This window comes from Crinia signifera, chromosome 6 (genome assembly GCF_055691185.1).
Source record: "Crinia signifera chromosome 6, ASM5569118v1, whole genome shotgun sequence".
NCBI lineage: Eukaryota > Metazoa > Chordata > Amphibia > Anura > Myobatrachidae > Crinia > Crinia signifera.
The window spans coordinates 245699845-245721274 of record NC_139222.1 but is presented as its reverse complement, the minus strand read 5'-3'; the positions used below and the strand labels follow the sequence as shown (position 1 = coordinate 245721274).

Here is a 21430-nt window from a genome sequence, read left to right as displayed (position 1 = left end):
CAGGGTCCGAGGCCCTTACCTCTGTGAATGTTTTTTTTTCTGCCATGGGGTTGCTTTACGACGACCCAGACCGTGCTGCCTCAGCCGAAGACAACCTGAGGGCACTACGGCAGGGTCAGAGTAACGCAGAGGCTTATTGTACCCAATTCAGGAGGTGGGCCATTGACTCTGGTTGGAATGACCCAGCACTCCGTAGCCAGTTTCGCATTGGTTTATCTGAGACGTTAAAAGATGCATTGGTTCACTACCCTACCCCGACCTCCCTGGATGAAATTATGGAGTTAGCCATCAAGGTAGATCGGAGGTTCCGGGAACGCCAGAGGGAAAGGGTCTCTGGGGTATATCCTTCCACATCACCGGGGGAGACCTCGGAGGTTGTCTGTGACGAACCCATGCAAATTGGGGCTACACGTTTATCTGCCGCAGAAAAGAATCGTAGGAGGCTGAAGGGTCTCTGTCTGTATTGTGGAGGTCAGGGTCACCGTGCAGTGGTCTGTCCATTGAAGGCGGGAAAAGACAGGGCCTAGGTGGGTTTGGGGAAACTCACTTAGGCCTATCTTGTTTTTCTCCCCTAGACTCGATCATTATTCAGGTTTCTGTCACCTGTAATAACTGCACTGTCGCTACCACTGCCTTTGTAGATTGCGGTGCAGCCGGCAATTTTATTGACAAGGGGCTGGTTTGTTCGTTGGGGCTCAAACCCATTTCCCTGGTCAATTCCTTGTCGGTTTGTGGCCTGGATGGTCAGCCACTCGCCAACGGCAGTGTTACCGCGTGCACCCCTTCTCTCCAGCTTTCGCTGGGGGCTCTTCATTCAGAAGAGATTTCTTTTCTGTTATTTCACTGTCCACTCACGCCACTCGTCCTGTGGTTACCATGGCTTAGGAAGCACAATCCCAGTATCGACTGGACCACAGGAGAAATCATACGTTGGGGCTCTTCCTGTTCTGATCATTGTCTCTCTCTTCCTCTTCGTCTTGTCCTTCCCGTTTTTTCTTCTTTACCCGTACCCTACAGAGACTTTGCCGATGTGTTTTCCAAGAAGGAAGCTGATACGTTGCCCCCTCACCGTCCCTTTGATTGTGCTATAGACTTAGTTCCCAATGCCAGATTGCCCAAGGGACGTCTATATGCTCTCTCAGAACCTGAATCCCAGGCCATGGATTCATACATAAAAGAGAGTCTCGAAAAGGGATTCATTCGTCCTTCTAAATCTCCTGTAGGTGCAGGGTTTTTTTTTGTTGAAAAAAAAGATGGATCTTTGCGTCCCTGCATAGACTATAGGGCCTTGAACAAAATTACTGTAAAAAATTCCTATCCGTTACCACTCATCTCTGTTTTGTTCGATCAAATCCGGGAAGCGGTGGTGTTTTCCAAGATTGATCTTAGAGGAGCATATAACCTCATCAGGATTAGAAAGGGAGATGAGTGGAAGACAGCCTTTAACACACATTCAGGTCACTACGAATATCTTGTGATGCCGTTCGGCTTGGCCAACGCTCCTGCAGTTTTTCAGGATTTCATCAATGAAGTACTCCGGCCGTTCCTGGGGGTATTTGCTGTGGTTTACTTAGACGACATTTTGATTTTTTCCAAGTCACTTTCTGAACATCGGCAACACGTCCGCCTGATTCTTCAGAAGTTGCGTGAAAATCAATTATACGCCAAACTCGAAAAGTGTGAATTCGAAATTGCTCAAGTCTCTTTTCTGGGTTATGTCATCTCTCCAAAGGGTTTTTCCATGGACCCCAGCAAGGTTCAAGCCATCATGTCCTGGGCTCGTCCAAACAATCTCAAGGCCATCCAAAGATTCTTAGGATTCTCCAATTATTATCGGAGATTCATCCGGTCCTTTTCTGACATTGTTGCCCCCATTGTGGAACTGACTCGCAAGGGAGCCAATCCTGAAATTTGGTCCCCACAGGCCGTTGAGTCTTTTCATCAGTTAAAGAAGGCCTTCTGCTCAGCTCCTGTCTTACATCACCCAGATCCTAGAATTCCTTTCATTGTGGAGGTTGACGCCTCGGATGTAGGGGCTGGAGCTGTCCTGTCTCAGAAGGACATTCATGATCAGAAGATTCATCCTTGCGCCTTCTTCTCCCGTAAGTTCTCCTCGGCCGAAAGGAACTATGATGTCGGGAATCGTGAATTGTTGGCCATTAAGTGGGCCTTTGAGGAGTGGCGTCATTGGTTAGAAGGGGCCAAACACATCATCACTGTGATTACTGACCATAAAAACTTAGCCTACATCGAGTCTGCTAAACGATTAAACCCACGACAAGCCCGGTGGGCGTTGTTCTTTACCAGGTTTCAATTCATCATTACATTCAGACCCGGCCCCAAAAATGTCAAAGCTGATGCATTATCTCGTAGTTTCCAGACTTGTCAGAGCACTGGACTCAAAGATACACCCATTGTCCCGTCTTCTGTCATTTTTGCGGGTCTGACTCAGGACTTGGCCTCCCGTGTCCTGGCTTCCCAGCCTTCTGCTCCTCAGGGGACTCCACATAATAGACTGTTTATTCCCAAACACCTCAGAAAATTGGTCCTCAAAGACTTTCATTCCAGTAGGGTCACTGGACACCCTGGCGTTACCAAGACCCTTGAGCACTTGTCTAGGGCGGTTTGGTGGCCCACCATAAAACAGGATGTTGCTCTGTTTATCTCCTCTTCTCCGGTATGTGCTCGACATAAATCTCCCCGATCATCACCAGTGGGTTCTCTCCTGCCGTTGTTCATTCCAGAAAGGCCATGGTCCCATATTTCTATGGACTTCATTGTCGATCTTCCTTCTTCTTCTCGTTTTACCACCATTTGGGTCACGGTCGACCGCTTTAGCAAGATGGCACATTTTATTCCCTTGCGTAAACTTCCCACTGCTAAAGAGTTGGCACAGCTCTTTATCTCGCATATTTTCAGACTCCATGGCCTTCCCTTGGATATAGTTTCTGACAGGGGACCTCAGTTTGTGGCCAGGTTCTGGAGAAGTTTTTGTTCCGGTTTAGGAATACAGGTCAGTCTTTCCTCCGGGCATCACCCACAGTCCAACGGGCAGACCGAAAGGGTCAATCAGGCATTGGAGCAATATTTACACTGCTTCGTCTCCAAATGTCAGAGCAATTGGGCCGAACTGGTACCTTTGGCAGAATTTGCTTATAACAACTCGTATCATGCGGCCTCCAAGAGCTCGCCTTTTTTGTGTAATTTCGGGTTCCATCCCAAGTGCAACTCCTTCTTTGTTCCTTGGGATTCCTCTCGGCCGCCCTTCTCCACAGTGTCCTTCCTTAGGAAGTCGTGGCAAAAGGTTCATTTGGCTCTGAGGCAATCTTCAGCACGTTCAAAAAAAATTTTTGACAAACATAGGAGACCATGTTTTTTCCGAGTGGGGCAAAAGGTGTGGTTGTCTACTCGCCACATTAAGCTTCGCCAGAGATGTCCTAAATTAGGGCCCAGGTTCATCGGTCCATTTTTGATCACTGCTCAAGTCAATCCGGTGGCATTTAGGTTGCAGCTCCCCAGAGCACTGCGGATCAATAATGTCTTTCATTGTTCTCTTCTTAAACCAGCCTCGATGGCTTCCCAATCAGGGCCTGCTTCCAACCGCGAACCAGTCCTCATTCAAGGGCACAAGGAATTCATAGTAGAACAGATATTGGATTCCAAGGTTGTTCGGGGTCAACTGAAATTTTTGGTCCATTGGAAGGGGTTCGGAGAAGAGGAGAGGTCTTGGGTGCCTGAGCGATTGTTACATGCGCCCAGGCTCAAAACAGAGTTCTTTAAGACCTTCCCGTTCAAACCTGGTTCTAAGGGTTCGGTGACCCCTCCTCCTGTTAGGAGCTGCACGGGCAGCGCCTCCGCTCGCCCGGCAGTCTCCTCTGTTCTTCCGGCGGTTGCCGGGTTACCGCGACGCCGTCGCGTCATCAGCCGGGAGCTTCCGGCAGGCAGTCAGGCTGCCGGCGTACAACCCCTTCCTCCCCTGCCGCAGCGGTTGCCAAGGCGACGGGGGACGCCTGGCGGCCGCAGGGAGGAAGGGGTGTGCATGACGCCGCACGCAGCGTCAGGGTAGCGCTTGGCGCGCTATTTAAACCTGGTTGCTGGAGCACTCAGAGGCCGGCTATAGCTCTTGATTTGGCGTCCTGAGTGTTTCCGGTTCCAGGCTCCTGCTCACCCGTGGTTCCTGTTTTCCAGTCCCTGTTCCTGGCTGCCTCCAGAATCCTTGCTTGTGTCTGCCTGCCGATCTCTTGGTGTTCAGATAAGTTGGGACATTCTCACTCCTTGCTTCCCATATTGTGTATTGTTACACCCGTCAGCAGTTCTTATTGTGTCAGCATATTGTGTATTGTTACACCCGTCAGCAGTTCTTATTGTCTCAGCATATTGTGTATTGTTACACCCGTCAGCAGCTCTTATTGTGTCAGCATATTGTGTATTGTTACACCCGTCAGCAGTTCTTATTGTGTCAGCATACTGTGTATTGTTACACCCATCAGCAGGTCTGATTGTGTCAGACTACCGTGTATTGTTACTCTTGCTCAGCATCTGGGTACACCTCGTGTATTGTGATACCAGTCAGTTTGGCCACGGTACATCGTCTTGCCTGTTGCCCACAGCATTAGCACCGCGGGACCCAGCCCAGTCCGCTATCCACTGACACCCCCTCCGTGGGGCAGGGTGGTTCTCGCCTCTTTGGTTGTTAGGTAGATTTCCCCTTGTTTACCTCCGGCCTTGGCGGCTGCGTTGTCACTAGTAAGACCAGGTGGCATCGGGGTGGGAGCCTGACTAACGGGCTCCCACGAACGCGGCTATTATTGGTGAAGGTTAGCTTAGCACGCATCCGCCAACTCCAAGGGGTAACAACGGAGTTAGGGTAGGCGAGATCTCCCTGTTCCTAACACACTGGGTGCAAAGTTCGTAGAGTGCGGCACTTGGCCCAAAGCATGGGGGGCGACGTGAGCCATTGGAGGGTAAGCAATACACCAATTGGGGCCATGAGTTTAGGTGTTGACATTGACACCAAAAAATGCAAAAATGCATGTTGACTTTTTATGTGTCTACCTTGTAAATGTTGACCCTTTGCAGTTGGCCTCTTAACGGTTAACCTAAACAATGTGGACCCTACGATCCATACCCTAATACAATGACAAAGGTAGCACCAATAGTAACAAGCCGGGAAGTGGGGGTGTTCAGGTTTGATCTCTATACAGACAAATTTCATTGGAATGCGAGCAAAAAAGCCGCCGCCCATAAGGAGAGAATCAACGCCCCTTGGAAAATGGCGAATGCAACGCTTATTGCTGTGCATTCACAAATCCATTCACAATTCCCGAATGCCATCTGTGCTAATGTAAGTAGGTCTGAGGCTTCCACTAACCTGCGACTGAGACAGGCTGGAAGTGGTCAGCGCTGACATCACAGACCCACCTTAAAAATGCCAGAGCACATCTACGTTTTTTTTAAAACACACCCAAAAATCGGCATGATTCCACCCCAACGCCGCTTACTGTCAGCCAAACTGTGACTGGGTTACGATTGCAAAGCATTCACATTTTGATTTGCTATTTGGGCCCGCGCCTGCGCAGTTCATATTAGATTGATTTGCAAATTCTCTAATTAGCGATCCTTTGCAGAATAACCCCCCATATTCAGTAGGGGCTAGCTCAGAGGACCGGTGCTCCAATGCTCAGCCATCAAAGCATTGTTGTAAGCCATTGTTTAATCCCAGTGTTAACAGAATTCTGATCCAAGCTCTCTCTCAAACTACCGTCCCATTTCTCAACTTCCATGCACCTCGACTTGCCTACACTAGCCTCACACACTTTCTTAACTCGCACAACTTAATGGACCCGCATCAGTCAGGCTTTCGTGCCCAACACTCCACAGAGACAGCACTGACTAAAGTTGTGAATGATCTGGTCACTGCTAAGTCTAAAGGCCACTATTCACTACTAATTCTTCTAGATCTCTCTGCTGCTTTTGACACTGTTGACCACACACTTCTCATACAAACACTACAATCCATAGGTCTTAAAGACACAGCCCTCTCTTGGTTCTCATCCTACCTATCTAACCGCTCCTCTATTGTTTGTTTCTCTGATTCTACCTACTCTTCGCTACCTCTTTCAGTTGGAGTACCTCAGGGTTCAGTTTTAGGTCCTCTGCTTTTCTCAATCTATACCTCATCTCTTGGCAAACTAATCAGCTCCTTTGGATTTCAGTATCATCTGTATGCGGATGATACTCAGCTCTACCTATCCTCCCCAGACCTGTCCCCATCTGTATTGAACCGTGTCTCTGAATGCCTTTCTGCTGTTTCATCCTGGATGTCATCTCGTCACCTCAAACTTAATATCTCAAAAACAGAATTAATTATATTTCCGCCAATAAATAGTAGTTGCCAACCTGATATCTCTATTGCTGTTGAGAAGATGACAATCACTCCTACCTCTCAAGCTCGCTGCCTAGGTCGTATCCTTGACTTAGAACTTTCCTATGTACACCACATTCAATCTGTCTCAAAATCATTCCACATGCACCTAAAAAACATATTTAAAATTTGCCCTTATCTTACACAAGACACTGCGAAAACTCTAATCCATGCTCTCATCATCTCACACATTGATTATTGCAATAGTCTCCTTATTGGCCTTCCCCAATACAGACTCACACCAATACAGTCCATCATGAATGCAGCTGCAAGGCTAATCTTCCTAGCCAGACGTTCATCGTCTGCAAAGCTACACTGTCAGTCACTTCATTGGTTACCTGTATTCTACCGTACTCAATAGAAAATTATTTTACTTACACACAAAGCCATAAACCAAACTACACCAACATACATATCTTCTCTTATTTCAAAATATCCCAAGATCTGCGTCTCTCATCCACACTAATTACTCGCTCCCATTCCCGACTGCAGGACTTTCTTCGGGCTGCACCCACTCTGTGGAATGCCCTCCCAAGCACAATAAGACTCTCCTCCAGTCTCCAAACCTACTGTATAAGCGTTCCCTAAAAACTCATCTCTTCAGGCAAGCTTATCAAATTCCAGAACCAGTCATAGAACCTTGCATTCTGGTGGAATCGATGCAATAAAGAATACAGGGGTAGATTTATTATAGCGGCGCCTATCTCGCCGCTATAACAGTTCCTGCTTCGCCTCATTAGCGAGGCGAAGCAGGAGGGGACACCGACAAGATCTATTAAGATCTTGCCGCCGGAGTGGGGGAGCGCTAACTCCCCCCTCCGGCGATGTCCCTCCTGGATACAGTGCATCAGTTAATACTGATGCGCCGTCTCCTTCCCCCCCCGACCGGCTGACTGCGCATGCGCGGGATCTCGCTAGTCTCGCAAGATCCCAGCGCAGCTCAGCGCCAGCAGCAGGGAGAGTGCTGTCCCTGCTGTTAGGTATAGGGCATCGCCGCCTGCAGCTGGCGAAGTCGACAGCTGCAGGCGGCGGAACCGTCAGCGATGCTGACCGTTCATAAATCTGGCAGGAGGCAGGGGCGCAGTGCAAAATATCGCCCCTGCGCTATGCCTCCTGCCCCACACCGCCGGCGTTAGAGTAAACGCTCGGCGGGTGTGATAGATCAGGGGAAGCGCTATCCCCTGCTATAACGCACGGGGATAGCGCAGATTCCCCTGATCGCCTAATCATAAATCTACCCCACAGTATCTATCCTTATGTATCAATGCCTATTTCCCTATAGATTGTAAGCTTGCGAGCAGGGCCCTCCTACATTTTGACTGTCTGTAAATACCCAGTTTGTTTTATCACTGTCTCCTTTGTAAAATGCAACGGAATATGCTGCACTATATAAGAAACTGTTAATAAATAAATAAAATAAATAGGTCTATGACACTGCCTAATTAACATGATGGAGGCCTTTGTCCGGGGATGCTAAAAAAAAAATCATTTATAATGAGGACCTCTGCTGGGAACCTGATGTACTGCAGCCAGACATCAGGAGGGGAGGAAGCCAATGTACTGGCTAAAATAACATTCAGTTACCACTGTTCTACCAAGTATCCATTAGTGTGTAGTAAACCCAGGTGACTGAAACCCAATAATGTACTAGCTATGGGAACCTCACAAGGTGGAACCCCCACCCCAGCACCCATGTATGCTGCATGCCCTATAGCCAAGATTCTACCAGAAATCACTGCAGTTCGCAGTTTTCATTGTAAAATGCTTTCTCACCTGATCTACTTTTGAGGGCGTCATACGCTTCCATCTCCAGGGAAATGACCATACTGTCAAACCGGCCGAGATCGGTGAGTGCGATCAAACCTCTGTAAGGTAGACAGGACAGAGCACGTGAATCCTGTACCTGCCACACTGCTGACGCTCCTAAAGGAAGCTATCATCAGATATAATAGCTTACTATGTGCTGTACAGGTATGGTAATACACCACTGATACTTTTTATAGGTCAATTATTGCTTTGCCACATTCCTCATTTGAAGTGTTTGTGGTTGTTGCACACACCTTGCCGACAGCTTGTACATGCCGACATGAAAGCCTACACATAACACATTTCATACAACTCATCTGTTTTAATGAGGTTTTGCCAAGAAATCTCATTGGATAAATCTAATCATAGATTATTAATATGTGAACTCTACTTTCCAGCCAAAAGAGCTTCAACATGACAGGAGACCACCAGTGTTGTAGGGATGAGCATCGACAGGTTTACCTTTGGTGGTCTACACTGACGGCAGGAAACCGTATACAGGAAACCACTTACAGTATTGCTGACAGCGGCACAAACTGACTAGGCGGGGCATGATGAGGCTCCAATCAGGGAAGGGTTGGAGCTGTATGGGAAACATCAATGATTGATGGGCATCCCTAGAAAGGGGCTGTCCAGGGTCTCTAGCATACGTTGTTCAGTGGTATCTGATGCTAAAATAATGAGGGTTCCATTTGATGTTAATTTTCAATTTTTTACTGAAGACGGCAAGAAAGTTAGAGGGTCGGGTGCGCAGGATATTTCATCCGGTAATATACACCCAAATAAAGAGGAGTGAGAGAAACTACCAAGCACTCAGCTCCTGTAATTCTTCCAACACAGAGGGCAGTTATGGCTGGTACATTACCTCCCTTATTGCAGTACTTAACCTCATGAGCTTGATAAGAAGATGATTAGCATCAGAGTCTCCTGCAGGGGGCGCTCTTTGATAATGATCCATTTATTATCATCACCAGACAATACTTCATCTGCGCCCAGTTGTTTAGATAATTCGGTAGTCTTACCTGATGTCTCGTAAAAGAAGAAGCTTCTCAGGCCGATCCAGAATTGCAAGCAATGGTCTAACTAGGTCCTCAATCCCTCCATCCTGGATGTACTGCAAAGACAAATCATGTAAGGTAAGTGCTTTATACAGTTTTAGTACTTTTTACAGTTCATTTTGAAAAAACTGAACTCTAATGCAGTATTACACAATTGTATGAAACAAACAAAAACCAAAAGGTATAATGTGTGCTCCCCTCAAATCCATTATTCTTTCTGCTCAGGTTCCAATGCCGAACTCAAACTAGGTTAACATGGTCAAAAGTTAGACATGGCACAAATGTGCACAGGTAAAAGGTACACAATGCAGTGGTTCCCAAACTTTTTTCAGGTACCTTTGGGTATCCATGATTTTTTCAAGGCACCCTTAAGCCAAAATAATTATCGAGGTGTCCCTTTTTTTAAGTACTTGGGCCAAAATAATGTGACAAGTACTTTTTTCCTGATCTTATTACTAATCAACTTGTTTGCAAAAAATGGATGGTGGGGGGGGGGGGGGGGGACTTTAACGCCAAACATCGCCAGCCGTGACTTACTTGACAGTTGGTGCACGTCCTCTATTTAAATTTTGGACTGAGCCGCAGCCACCCCTCTGGAGCTGCCACTGATGGGGTCTAGTCATAATATATAGAATAGCCATGTTTTGTGGAAAACAGGGCTTTTCTGAGCTTCGGGCTGTTCACGGAGCAGGTTACTGTGGAGAAGTTCTTGACTTCTCCTGTGGAATTTAAATCTGTGGTTTCTGCTTGTCCATGGTGTTTAGACTTGCCATCGCAGGATGGCAGAATCTGAACCTCTGTGCAGAAATTGCAAGCAAGCTAAGTGCTTCCCTGCTCAGCACCCAGCCATAGCTCAGCCCCTTACCCCCCAGCAGCGCTCCGGGACCTCAGGCACTGGAGCATGTGCAGAGACACCCGTCGGCTGAATCCAACACCACAGCGGGGGACAGCAGAAGACAGCACAGCTGTAGCCTGAAATACCACATCACATTGCCGCTTACCTCCAAACTTTCTGAAAACACGACGGAGGTGCGTGCCCGAAATTTGGGGGCATGGCCTGTAAGTCACTTTACACCTGCCCGTGAGGCCACAACCCCATTTTCCCCACTCTGGTGGCATGGCCAGTGCTGTGTGAGCTGCTGTCCATCCCCCCCAGACCCTCTGTTTGTGGGAATAGAAGGAAAGCAGAAAGAAGGGGCGCTCCATAGTGCATTAAAATATACATTTAATATACCACATCAAATAAGTAAAATCCAGGTACAACAGGTATGAGCAAATAGAACTCTGTGGGCTGGCTACCACCAGCGTCTGCAAAGCTACTCTGTCAGTCACTTCATTGGTTACCTGTATTCTACCGTACTCAATAGAAAATTATTTTACTTACACACAAAGCCATAAACCAAACTACACCAACATACATATCTTCACTTATCTCAAAATATCCCAAGATCTGCGTCTCTCATCCACACTCATTACTCGCTCCCATTCCCGACTGCAGGACTTTCTACGGGCTGCACCCACTCTGTGGAATGCCCTCCCAAGCACAATAAGACTCTCCTCCAGTCTCCAAACCTATAAGCGTTCCCTGAAGACTCATCTCTTCAGGCAAGCTTATCAAATTCCAGAACCAGTCACAGAACCTTGCATTCTGGTGGAATCGATGCAATAAAGAATACAGTATCTATCCTTATGTATCAATGCCTATTTCCCTATAGATTGTAGGGCCCTCCTACCAGACCACCCCTACAGATACCGCATGCCAGCGTGCGCCTGAGTTAGCTAATTTACGCTGATTACTACTCAAACACATACACCTGAATGTAATAAGCAATGCTGCAGTCTATTAAGTCCAAAGCATGATTTCACTACCTGCAAGCCACACACAGCACGCAAACACATTGGAAGCTTATCTTTCTATACTTCTCGACATTTAAACGTTTGTTTAATTTAAGGTAAGAATCTTTTTAACACCTGCTTATATATGCTAAGGTAGGTATTTGCTAAACAGTTAGACACATTCACTACGTGCTTTCATAGACTTTACGCAGTAGCACACTCAATCTACACAAGTCGACATGTGTCAACGTGTTCACTCTAATACAAACATAGGTTTTGTATTTAGGATACAATAACATAAACCACATCTAACACCTACAAAGGATGTTTCAGCAATGTTTTAAGCCCATGACCACTATTTTGCACACAATCTTTGTATAGTACCCAAAATACAGAACTCTACCACTATCTCATCTGCTATGAATTGGATGTTACTACACTCTGGATATAAGATGCCACCAATCACATTATTGCACTCACATCTCTCTAACAAAGGATTCCTACATCTGCTTATGACACTGTAAAATCATATATATTTTAACCCCTTCCCGACATTGCCTTTTATGGTAATTTTTTTTTTTTTCCTCCTTGCGTTCAAATAAGCGTAACTTTTTTAATTTTCCGGCTATATAGACACATGAGGGCTTTTTTTTTGCGGGACAAGTTGTACTTTTTAATGGTACCATTTACTATACCGTATAATATTCTGGGGAATCAGGAAATAATTCAATGTGGGGTAAAAAGAAAAAAAAAACGCAATTCCACAATTTTGCGCTGGTTACGTTTTTTTTGGAGTTCATAGTTCGTTTAAAATGATGGGTTATCTTTATTCTATGGGTCGTTACGATTCCGGTGATACCAAACTTATATAGTTTTCGTTACATTTTACCACAAAAAAAAAAATAGAAAATGTTACGGTTTTTCGAATTTGCGTCGCATCGCCATGTTCTGCGGCTTATAACTTTTTTATTTTTCCACCTACGGACCTGGGTGAGGGCTCATTTTTTGCGGGCTGAAGTGTACTTTTTAATTAATACCATTATGGGATATGGGCGACTTTCTGATCTCTTTTAGCTATTTTTTTTTGGGTAGGCGATGCGACCAAAAAACGTAGTTTTGGCGTTGGGGATTATTTTCCGTTTACGCCTTTAACCGTGCGGGATAACTAATGTTATATTTTAATAGATCGGACTTTTAGGAACGCGGCGATACCAAATATGTTTATTTTTTTTATTTTTTATTTATTTTTATTTGGGAAATGTGGAAAGGGGGGTGATTTGAACTTTTAATATTTTTTTATTTTTTTTTTTATTTTTATTTTTTTTTTTTTTTTTTTTTACTTTTACTACAAGGCCCCCTAGTGTACTTGACCACTAGGGGGCGCGATCGCCTGTACTAGGTTCAGCCATAGAGCTCTATGGCTGAACGTAGTGATTTTATGCACTTCCTATTACATCCTGCCTCAGGCAGGATATGATAGGTATGCAGACACGGCCAGCACAGGGGTCTACATTAGACTCCTGGCTACCATGGCAACCGATCGGCACCCTCCGATCTCGCTGCGGGGGGCCCCGATCGGCGCCGGAGGGGGGCGCCCCCCCTTCGATCAGCTATTTAAGCACTGCGGTCGCTTTGCCCGCGGTGCTTAAAGGGTTAAACGGCCACGATCGGCGAACTCGCCGCTCGTGGCCGTGAGAGCAGGGACCTGGCTGTAATATACAGCCATTACCTGCTCTCTTTCAAGCCAGCTCACTCCGTGAGCTGGCTTGATTCCCCCGCAACCGACATATGACGTAAATGTACGTCATATGTCGGGAAGGGGTTAAAAGTTATCATGTTTGGCCCATTCACACATCTTTTTTTAGGGAGGACACATATGCATTCCTACACAAATTTACCTTTTCACCCTTGTTTGTCTGCCTCACCCACTCCATGAGGAAAGCATTGTTCTGGACCTGCTTTTACCTACTACTGTAGGAGCTACCTCACCTGCACACAAACTGCTTTCTCACCTATTAAGTTGCTCTGCACATGTGCTGACACAAACTAATTAGCTGGGAAAAGTTGGATAGGAACATGGCAATGGCCATGGAGAGGGTTACACATGGGGAACTTCTACCACACTTCAACAAATGTGCAAAAATACCCTGGTCAGTAAGTACACATAAATGTAGTATTTGTTTCACACAAGAAATTACACATACCACAATTTTTATTGAATTGGTAAAAGAAATTTATTTGCTGTTCAGCATCACAGCTTAGTAGACACTTTCATGTCATAAATCAAATAAACAAATAAAATAGACACAAAAATAAAAAAAACAGCCAGAACAAGAGGTTGCATATCTCCAAACATGTGTTACCCTGCAAATGCAATGGTGAAAGAAATGGGGACACCAGAATACGTACTGCAACAACCAGGGTGAATACTAAGCAAGATACACACCACCAAAAATTTATCCTGCATTTGTAGAGGTCAAAATAAGAACTTTAATGCCCATGGCACGAAAATGGATAGATGGCCAACTCAGGAAGTGGATGTCCAGTGCAATTGAAACATTTGGGGTCCAACCACAGAGGAAGTGAACCAGGTCTCATTATTTGGGCCCTTTTCTCCCCCTTTTAGATGGGGCCTTGGGGACAGGGGCCTTTGGGTCAGATGGCTTGCGGCGTCTTCCCCTAGTGGACACAGGAGGGTCAGCAGAGGTGGAAAGTTGGGGAGCAGCTTGGGGTGGGGCAGCAGATGGGGGATTGTCCCTTAGGGACCTGGCGGTGGGCAGCAGCTCCGCAAGAATGACATTCAGGCGGCTGAGGTGTTGGCCAATGTTTTGCATGCCAGCCGCCAGAGTGTCATTAATGCGGTTGAAGGCCTTACACTGCTGCCTGTTTGTGGCCTTCCAATCCTCCAAAAAATCCCCAATCTGCTGCTGACGGAGCGCAGCATCCACCCCTTGCTGCTCGATCCTCTCTAGCGTCACCATCATGCTCTCTTCCCATGTCTCCTGTGGCTGGGGGTGTCTTCTTGGTGGAGGCTGGACCACTCGCTCCACCTGTGGCTCTGCAGAGGAAGATGCTGCCGGTACATCCTGGGTTTCTGCTTCTGCTAGGATAATAATTGAAAAAAATGTCACCATCACATACGCACTAAAAAATCTCTTTCAAAATACAATGCATTACTGTGACTTACCATCAAAAGCAGCATCAAAGACCTCCGCCGGGAGCTCACTGTCCATATTGGAGATCCCCCTGACCTCGCCCACATCAATGACATCCAAGGCGTCCTGCTCCAGGGGGGTATACTCCAAAGTATCGGGCATAGGACCTCTCCCGGTGAACATGCTGTGGTTGTACCGGTCAGTCATCTTCCTCTTCATTGCCGTTTTGAAGTCAGTCCACCTACAAGTTTAAAAATACAAATATCACCATGAGATATGTGCACCACTGTGCTACGTGTAGGGTTACCACCTAGTCCCTTTAATTCCGGACACATGTTACTTACACAGGTTCTGTGGCAGTTTAAAATTAGGTGAAGTGGAGTCTTGAAGTCAGCCAGCCACAGAACCTGTGTAATTAATATGTGTCCGGAATTAAAGGGACTAGGTGGTACCCCTAGCTACGTGACATTTCCTAGTGTGGGTGATCTTATGTTTTTTAGCCATATGTGTCCCACACACACATTCATGTCTCCATTAGGAGGCATTTCAGTGTCTCATCACATTCATTAGGCCACTAAATGCACATACATACATCACTATGCAGAAATGACATCATCCATGGCCAAATTATGCACCTCCACCTGTTGTGAAACTACACATTCCACCATAGCTTGACAATGTGGTTATTATGGAGTAATTTAACTATGGGATGGCATACTGGGATGTGTAGTTTCTCACCAGCTACATGTGCACAGTTTGCTCATTCTTGTTTCAGTAGCATCATATGGAACATGTTACAACAACTCTTTCAAAAACACACTTTCTCTTGTCCCATCACATACTTCACATGAGCAGAACTGTGCCCATAACCTCACATCACACCAATGGTGCATGTTTCATATATCAATGTGGGTTATTAGACATGGTTGTGTTCACATGTGACATTGAAGTGTAGCACTATCTACAAACACACCTTTCTATTATTCTCAAAACATACATGTAACATATGTACACACATATGACATTATCAGGGGGACAAACACCAGGGCTATTTTTCAGCAGGCTCCAGCAGCAACTGAGGCCCTTATTCTAGGTCACTCTTTCTGACCACATATTTCTTAGATGGTCAAAACCATGTGCACTGCAGGTGAGGCAGGTGTAAAACCCCACCCAAATCTGATTATCTCTGCACAAGTAACACCTGCCTCACCTGCAGTGCACATGGTTTTGTCCATCTAAGAAATATTTTGTCTGAGTGAACTAGAATAAGGGCCTCAGTTCCTGCTGGAGCCTGCTGAAAAATAGCCCTGACAAACACACTAACCTTTTCTTCACCGCTAGCCAATCTCTGACCACTGGTGACACCTGGTTCACTTCCTCTGTGATCTTGTCCCAAAGCTTTCTCCTTGCACTGGCACCCGGCTTCCTGGTTGCCAATTCTATCCATTCGCGTGCCCTGGGCACTAAGATTCTTAATTCTGCCTCTACAAATGCAGGGTTTCTCTTTCTGGTGGTGGCATCCTGCTCAGTCCTCACCCTCGATGTTGCAGCCTGTTTTCTGGTGGCCCCAGTTCTCTCACCATGCACCTGCTGGGTCACACCTGTTTGGAGAGATGCAACCTCTTGTTCTGGCTGGTTGCTTGGCCCTTGTGGAGCTGGTGGAGGTTGAACAGGGCCTGTTAGTGAGGGGCCCGCTTGGTCTGGCAGGCTACCTCTCTCTTGAGCCCTCCTTCTCCGCTCCTGTTCCCTCTTCTGTAACGCTTCAAGCAGGGATTCTGCTTGTGCTCTCTGCAGAGCGTCCTCAGCTGCGGAATCGTCTGAGTTAGACATGTTTGCAGCAATTCTGGCCTGCATCTGACTGAATATTTATATGTTAATCTCCCGCCATGAACAAGGGGGCGTATATTTTTTCCCGCAATGTGCATGCTGTTGGTTTTGGTCTGTGTATATCGGAACGGTCCGCGTAAGTTTCTATTCGCATCCAGTTTGTTAATGTAAGAAGGATTAATAAAGTTAATACTAAACAAACCATTTTTTACACCAATCAGCAAGCACCAAAAGTGATATATGTACCTGCAATTAATAACTGCGCCATTGGCACTATGACTTCAACCAGGGCTAGGCCGTTTTCGACCCAGGAGTAGTTGGCCTTGGTTGAGGTCATGGACCGTCACCTGGGGCCCAGGGGCCCATATGTCAGCAATATGGACAAGCGGCGGGAGCGTATACTGCTGCCCGCCGCCTAATCTACTCCACGACCGGCGTCCGCAGAAGCCTGGGGCAAGTGGAGCGGCGCTGGTCTGACCTGCGCCGGCGGCAGCCAGTTTTGCTCTGCACACTTTGCCGCCATATTGCCCGATGTAAGTTTTTATTACTAGTATGTCTGCGTTTTTTTGCAAATGTTTTCTGTACTTTTTATAAATATGTTCCTGAGTATGTGGGTGTATATGGGGTGTATAGGGGGTGTATATGGGGTGTATAGGGGGTGTATATGGGGTGTATAGGGGGTGTATAGGGGGTGTATAGGGGGTGTATATGGGTTGTATAGGGGGTGTATAGGGGGTGTATAGGGGGTGTATAGGGGGGGGGTTTAAGTAGTTGCTCAGTTTTTGGGTGTATCATATCAATTAGTTTGCATGATAAATGTCTGAAATATAACAGCAATGATAATTTGGAAGGTTATGAGCATGACTAATGTGAATTTTTCTTTCCCCCTTTTTTATGCAACCCAATCTTCGATTTCTATGTCATCAACATGAACATTTCAGCACGGGCAAGGGCACGCATGGAAGCCCGGGAGCAGGCAGCCCGGGACCAGGCAGCCCAGGAGCAGGCAGCCCTGGAGCAGCCAGACGAGGAGGAGGAAGAGGAGGAGGAAGAGGAGGAGGAGGAAGAAGAGGAGGAGGAAGAGGAGGAGGAGGAAGAAGAGGAGGAGGAAGAGGAGGAGGAGGAGGAGGAAGAGGAGGCCGAGACAATGGCTCAAGCTGGGGCCCACACAATTTCCCCATCCCCTTCCCCCACCCCCTCCACAACCCCCACCCCCACCCCCTCCCCAACCCCGTCCCCTACCCCCACCCCTACCCCCACCCCCACCCACACCCCTACCCCCACCCCTACCCCCACCCCCTCCCCACCCCATTTCCAACCCCCCTACACCTCTCCACCACCCACCCCCAAACCTCTCCAATCCCCACTCACACCCACTACCTCTATCCAAATTCCCATCCCATCCCCCTTGCTCCTGACCCCCCCAACCACCGCACAGCCAACCAGCGGCGACCAGGATGGCTCAAGTAGCCGTAAGTAAATAATGTGTCTAATGTTTACCTACACATTTCTACACATAAACAATCACAACAACCACATATGTGTATCCAACATCAACATTAGTTGCAACATATCACTGCAGGGCGACCATGAGGTGTGTCCTGTCCTTCTCCAGGAACAAGGGTCCCCTTGGTGGTTTTTTGGAGTGTGGCCATGCCTCACCCCTTGAATAATTGACATAACAGTACATCCAATGAGATATCCGACATTAGTGGTGTGGTAGTTATGTGGCTCCAGGTGTTGGGTAACTCCAGTTCCCAGCATGATGTGCAACATAAATGTAGAGATTGCTTTGTTAATAGTGTGTGAGGCCATGCGGATGCATGCTTTACAAACATAGCTGTAGGCCTATAATTTGTACAGCAATGTCCTAAATTTAAAATAGTAAGGAGTGCTTAAGCCACAACAATGTCATAACCCTTAAATAGCACAGCCTAATTGTGAGGTTAGAGCAGGGGCTGGCTGGCAAATTTTAGCCTGGGGGGCAAGTCCAGAGCACTGGCCCATAAGTAGCGCATTGGACTGGACACCACAGGCTGATCTGCATAAATAAAGAACAGGACACCACAGGCTGTTCTCCTGCATAAATAAAGGACAGGACACCACAGGCTCCTGCATAAAGAACACAGCACCACAGGCTGCACCCTTGCGTAAAAGACAGGACACCACAGGCTGCTCCCCCTGTATAATAATCATGCCGTGACATTACAGGCCGCTCTCCCTGTATAAGAAAAGTAATGCCATGACACCACAGGCTGTTCCCCCTGTATAATATAATAATAATGCCATGATACCACAGGCTGCTCCCTCTGGATAATAATTTGTGTCATGGCATTACTATTATTATATTATACAGGGGGAGCAGCCTGTGGTGTCATGGCATTATTATTATACAGAGGGAGAAGCCTGTGGTGTCATGGCATTACTTTTATATTATACAGGGGGAGCAGCCTGTGGTGTCATGGCATTATTATTATACAGAGGGAGCAGCCTGTGGTGTCATGGCATAATGCCATGACACCCCAGGCTGCTCCCCCTGTACAATAATAATTATGACACCACAGGCTGCTCCTCCTGTATAATATAAAAGTAATGCCATAACACCACAGGCTGCTCCCTCTGTATAATAATAATGCCATGACACCACAGGCTGCTCCCTCTGTATAATATAAAAGTAATGCCATAACACCACAGGCTGCTCCCTCTGTATAATAATAATGCCATGACACCACAGGCTGCTCCCCCGTATAATATAATAATAGTAATGCCATGACACAAATTATTATACAGGGGGAGCAGCCTGTGGTGTCATGGCATTACTTTTTTTATACAGGGAGAGCGGCCTGTAATGTCACGGCAAGCACTCTCAAGCACTCAGAAGCAGCACCCTCCCCCTCCTCAGTGGTAGTACTCCCCCTCCCCAGCCCTCAGTGGCAGCACCCACCCCTCCCCAGCCCTTAGTATTAGCACCCCCATCCCCCAGTGACAGCACCCCAATCCCCAGCTGTCATACAAACATAGAATCATTTGAATTTATCAATGGCAGAATCCCCCTACCCAGCCCTCCGTGTCAGCAACTACACCCACCCCAGCCCTCAGTGGCAGGACCCCCATCCCCAGCTCTCAGTGGTAGCCCTCCCTTCCCAGCCTTCAGCGTTAGTCCCAGCCTCCTCAGCACTCAGCCATGGCCCTCCCCAGCCCTAAGTAGCAGCTCACCTTCCCCTGGTGTGTCCTCCTCACACGGCTTCATAGTTCACAGGCAGCTCCTGGACCTTGCCGCTGGCATCCTAGTGGTAGCTGGTCTGGCTGGGAGTTCTTGCGTTGACCCGTCCTTCAGCGGCGCTGGCTGTCCTCAGCTTTTCGCCCCCCCAAAAACACAAAAACCTCATGCGGAGTGCAGCTGCAATGCAAAGTGCCCAGGCGGGAGAGATGGGGGAGCCACCGCTTCTGAGGAGTCGGGACAGCCAGCGCCGCTGAGAAGCTGAGGGCAGCTGGCACCGGCTGTCCTCAGCAGTGTTAGCTCCCGCTGGGGCACTTTGCATCAGTGGGGAGGGAGCGCTGGGCAGAAGCTGCCGTATTACATGGAGGGAGCGCCGCCGCCGGGAATCAGGGGGTCACGTTGCTACTCCTCCGGCGCCCACCCACAGACCCCGCTCCTCCAAGCCGCCGCAGGGGGGTCACTCTGCCGCATGGTGGCTACGCCACTGTCTGCAGCCTGCCTTCCTCTGCAGACGCTGAGACGCGTGGGTGGGAGACGTCATGACGTCCACTCCACACCCAGCGTCTGCCCGGGGATAAGAGGGAACAAGCAACCGGGCCCTCCTCCACGTAGTCGTGGAGGCCGGCGGCCATGTTCCTGTGGCCGCAGTCTTTTAAAAGACTACAGGAACATGGCCACCGGCAATGAAAAAAAAACGTTAAGGCGGCCGCGTACACGGCCGCGGCCCGCAGCACACCTGACAGAGCGGCCTGGGGGGCAGATGGCACCCTGCCCCCCGGCCCAGCCCGCCCCTGGGTTAGAGGACAGTCCCCCAAAACCAAACTACCAATTGGGATACAGCATACATTCATCCAAGAAGGAGTAATTGAATTAATGTTATTTACTATGTACAGTATGTGTGTGTTAACATATTATTTTTTAGTACTGTGTTTACAGCAGACCCATCTTCAATGTAGTTTAAAAATGTATGTGGCCTTCACACATAACTCTGAACTTTTTATTATGTACAAATACAACAAACATTTGTGTATGTTATATATTATTTTTTTTTTTTATCCCTTCACTACAGACACTGAACAGCAGCAGGAGGAGGTGGCAGCCCTGATGCGGGAGATCGTCCTGACTCTCCTGTATCTCCAAATACTTTTTGGCCTACTGGAGGCCCGCATTTAATTTATTTTTATCCCCCCCCCCCCTTATTGTTTTTGTTAGAAATAAAAGTTTCTATTCTGTTATAAATTGCCTGTGTTTTTAATAATAAATATGTTAGAGGGCTTGTAAGGGTAGGTACATACAGATGTGTAATGTAATTTATATTTGTCATTTGAGGTGAGGGGTAATGATTGATGTGTGAATGTGTTTTTGAGTAAAATAACACATAGTGAAAATGCATGAATGTTTAATGTTGTTCGATTAAAACATCACACATAACATCAGGGTAGGTATACATGTTACACATTTTGGACAAACTAATTATGGACATAATTTAGTACATATACAGAAACACCAACATAACTTGATTTAAAAGTAACAGCAATATGGGGACACATAGATAGTCATTAAAATGCCACATTAGAACATAACAAATATACATGTAATGAGGGTTAAAATGTAGTTTTATTAGGTTCTTTATTAAGGTAGACAATTGAGTTAATAGAAAACAATAATTGAATAACAAATAGATTAATTAATCAGTTGTCAGACTTCTAGTTGAAAGGCAAGATTTGCAGGTCCATATATGTGAAGGGTATGCCAGCGTACACGGACGTACGCTCACTCTCACGAGCGGTGACATAAGCTGAGTTTTCCATTGAAAACAATAGGGAGCCGTCCGTGCAAGCTGCCGTACGCTCAGATCTCCGCAAGAAGTCGGTGGGAAGACGGACGAAAGACGTCCGCGTACGTTGCCGTACGCTCAGTTGTACGCCAGTTGTCGGAGTGTAAGGGCTGGGCCGGCCGCGTACGTTGCCGTACGCTCAGTTGTACGCCACTCCCCTTCTACGTTGTTACTGCCCGTACGTAAGCGGCTGATTTGTGGGTGGACTTAACCCCAACGGCCGCATACGGCTAGCGTACGTTAATAGCGAACGTACGCACGTTTGGC

At 47.2% G+C, this 21430-nt stretch overlaps 1 protein-coding gene across 1 annotated transcript in view; it reads right to left on the bottom strand.

The window, feature by feature from the left end:
* Nucleotides 1-21430, bottom strand: part of PDZD7 (PDZ domain containing 7) — a 78840-nt gene that overhangs the window by 17745 nt on the left and 39665 nt on the right. Inside the window, exons 11-12 of the mRNA XM_083149218.1 lie at nt 9253-9344; nt 8198-8289 (exon numbers count right to left, since the gene is read on the bottom strand). Of these exons, the coding sequence (XP_083005344.1) occupies nt 8198-8289; nt 9253-9344 (184 nt within the window). The remainder of the gene's footprint in view (nt 1-8197; nt 8290-9252; nt 9345-21430) is intronic.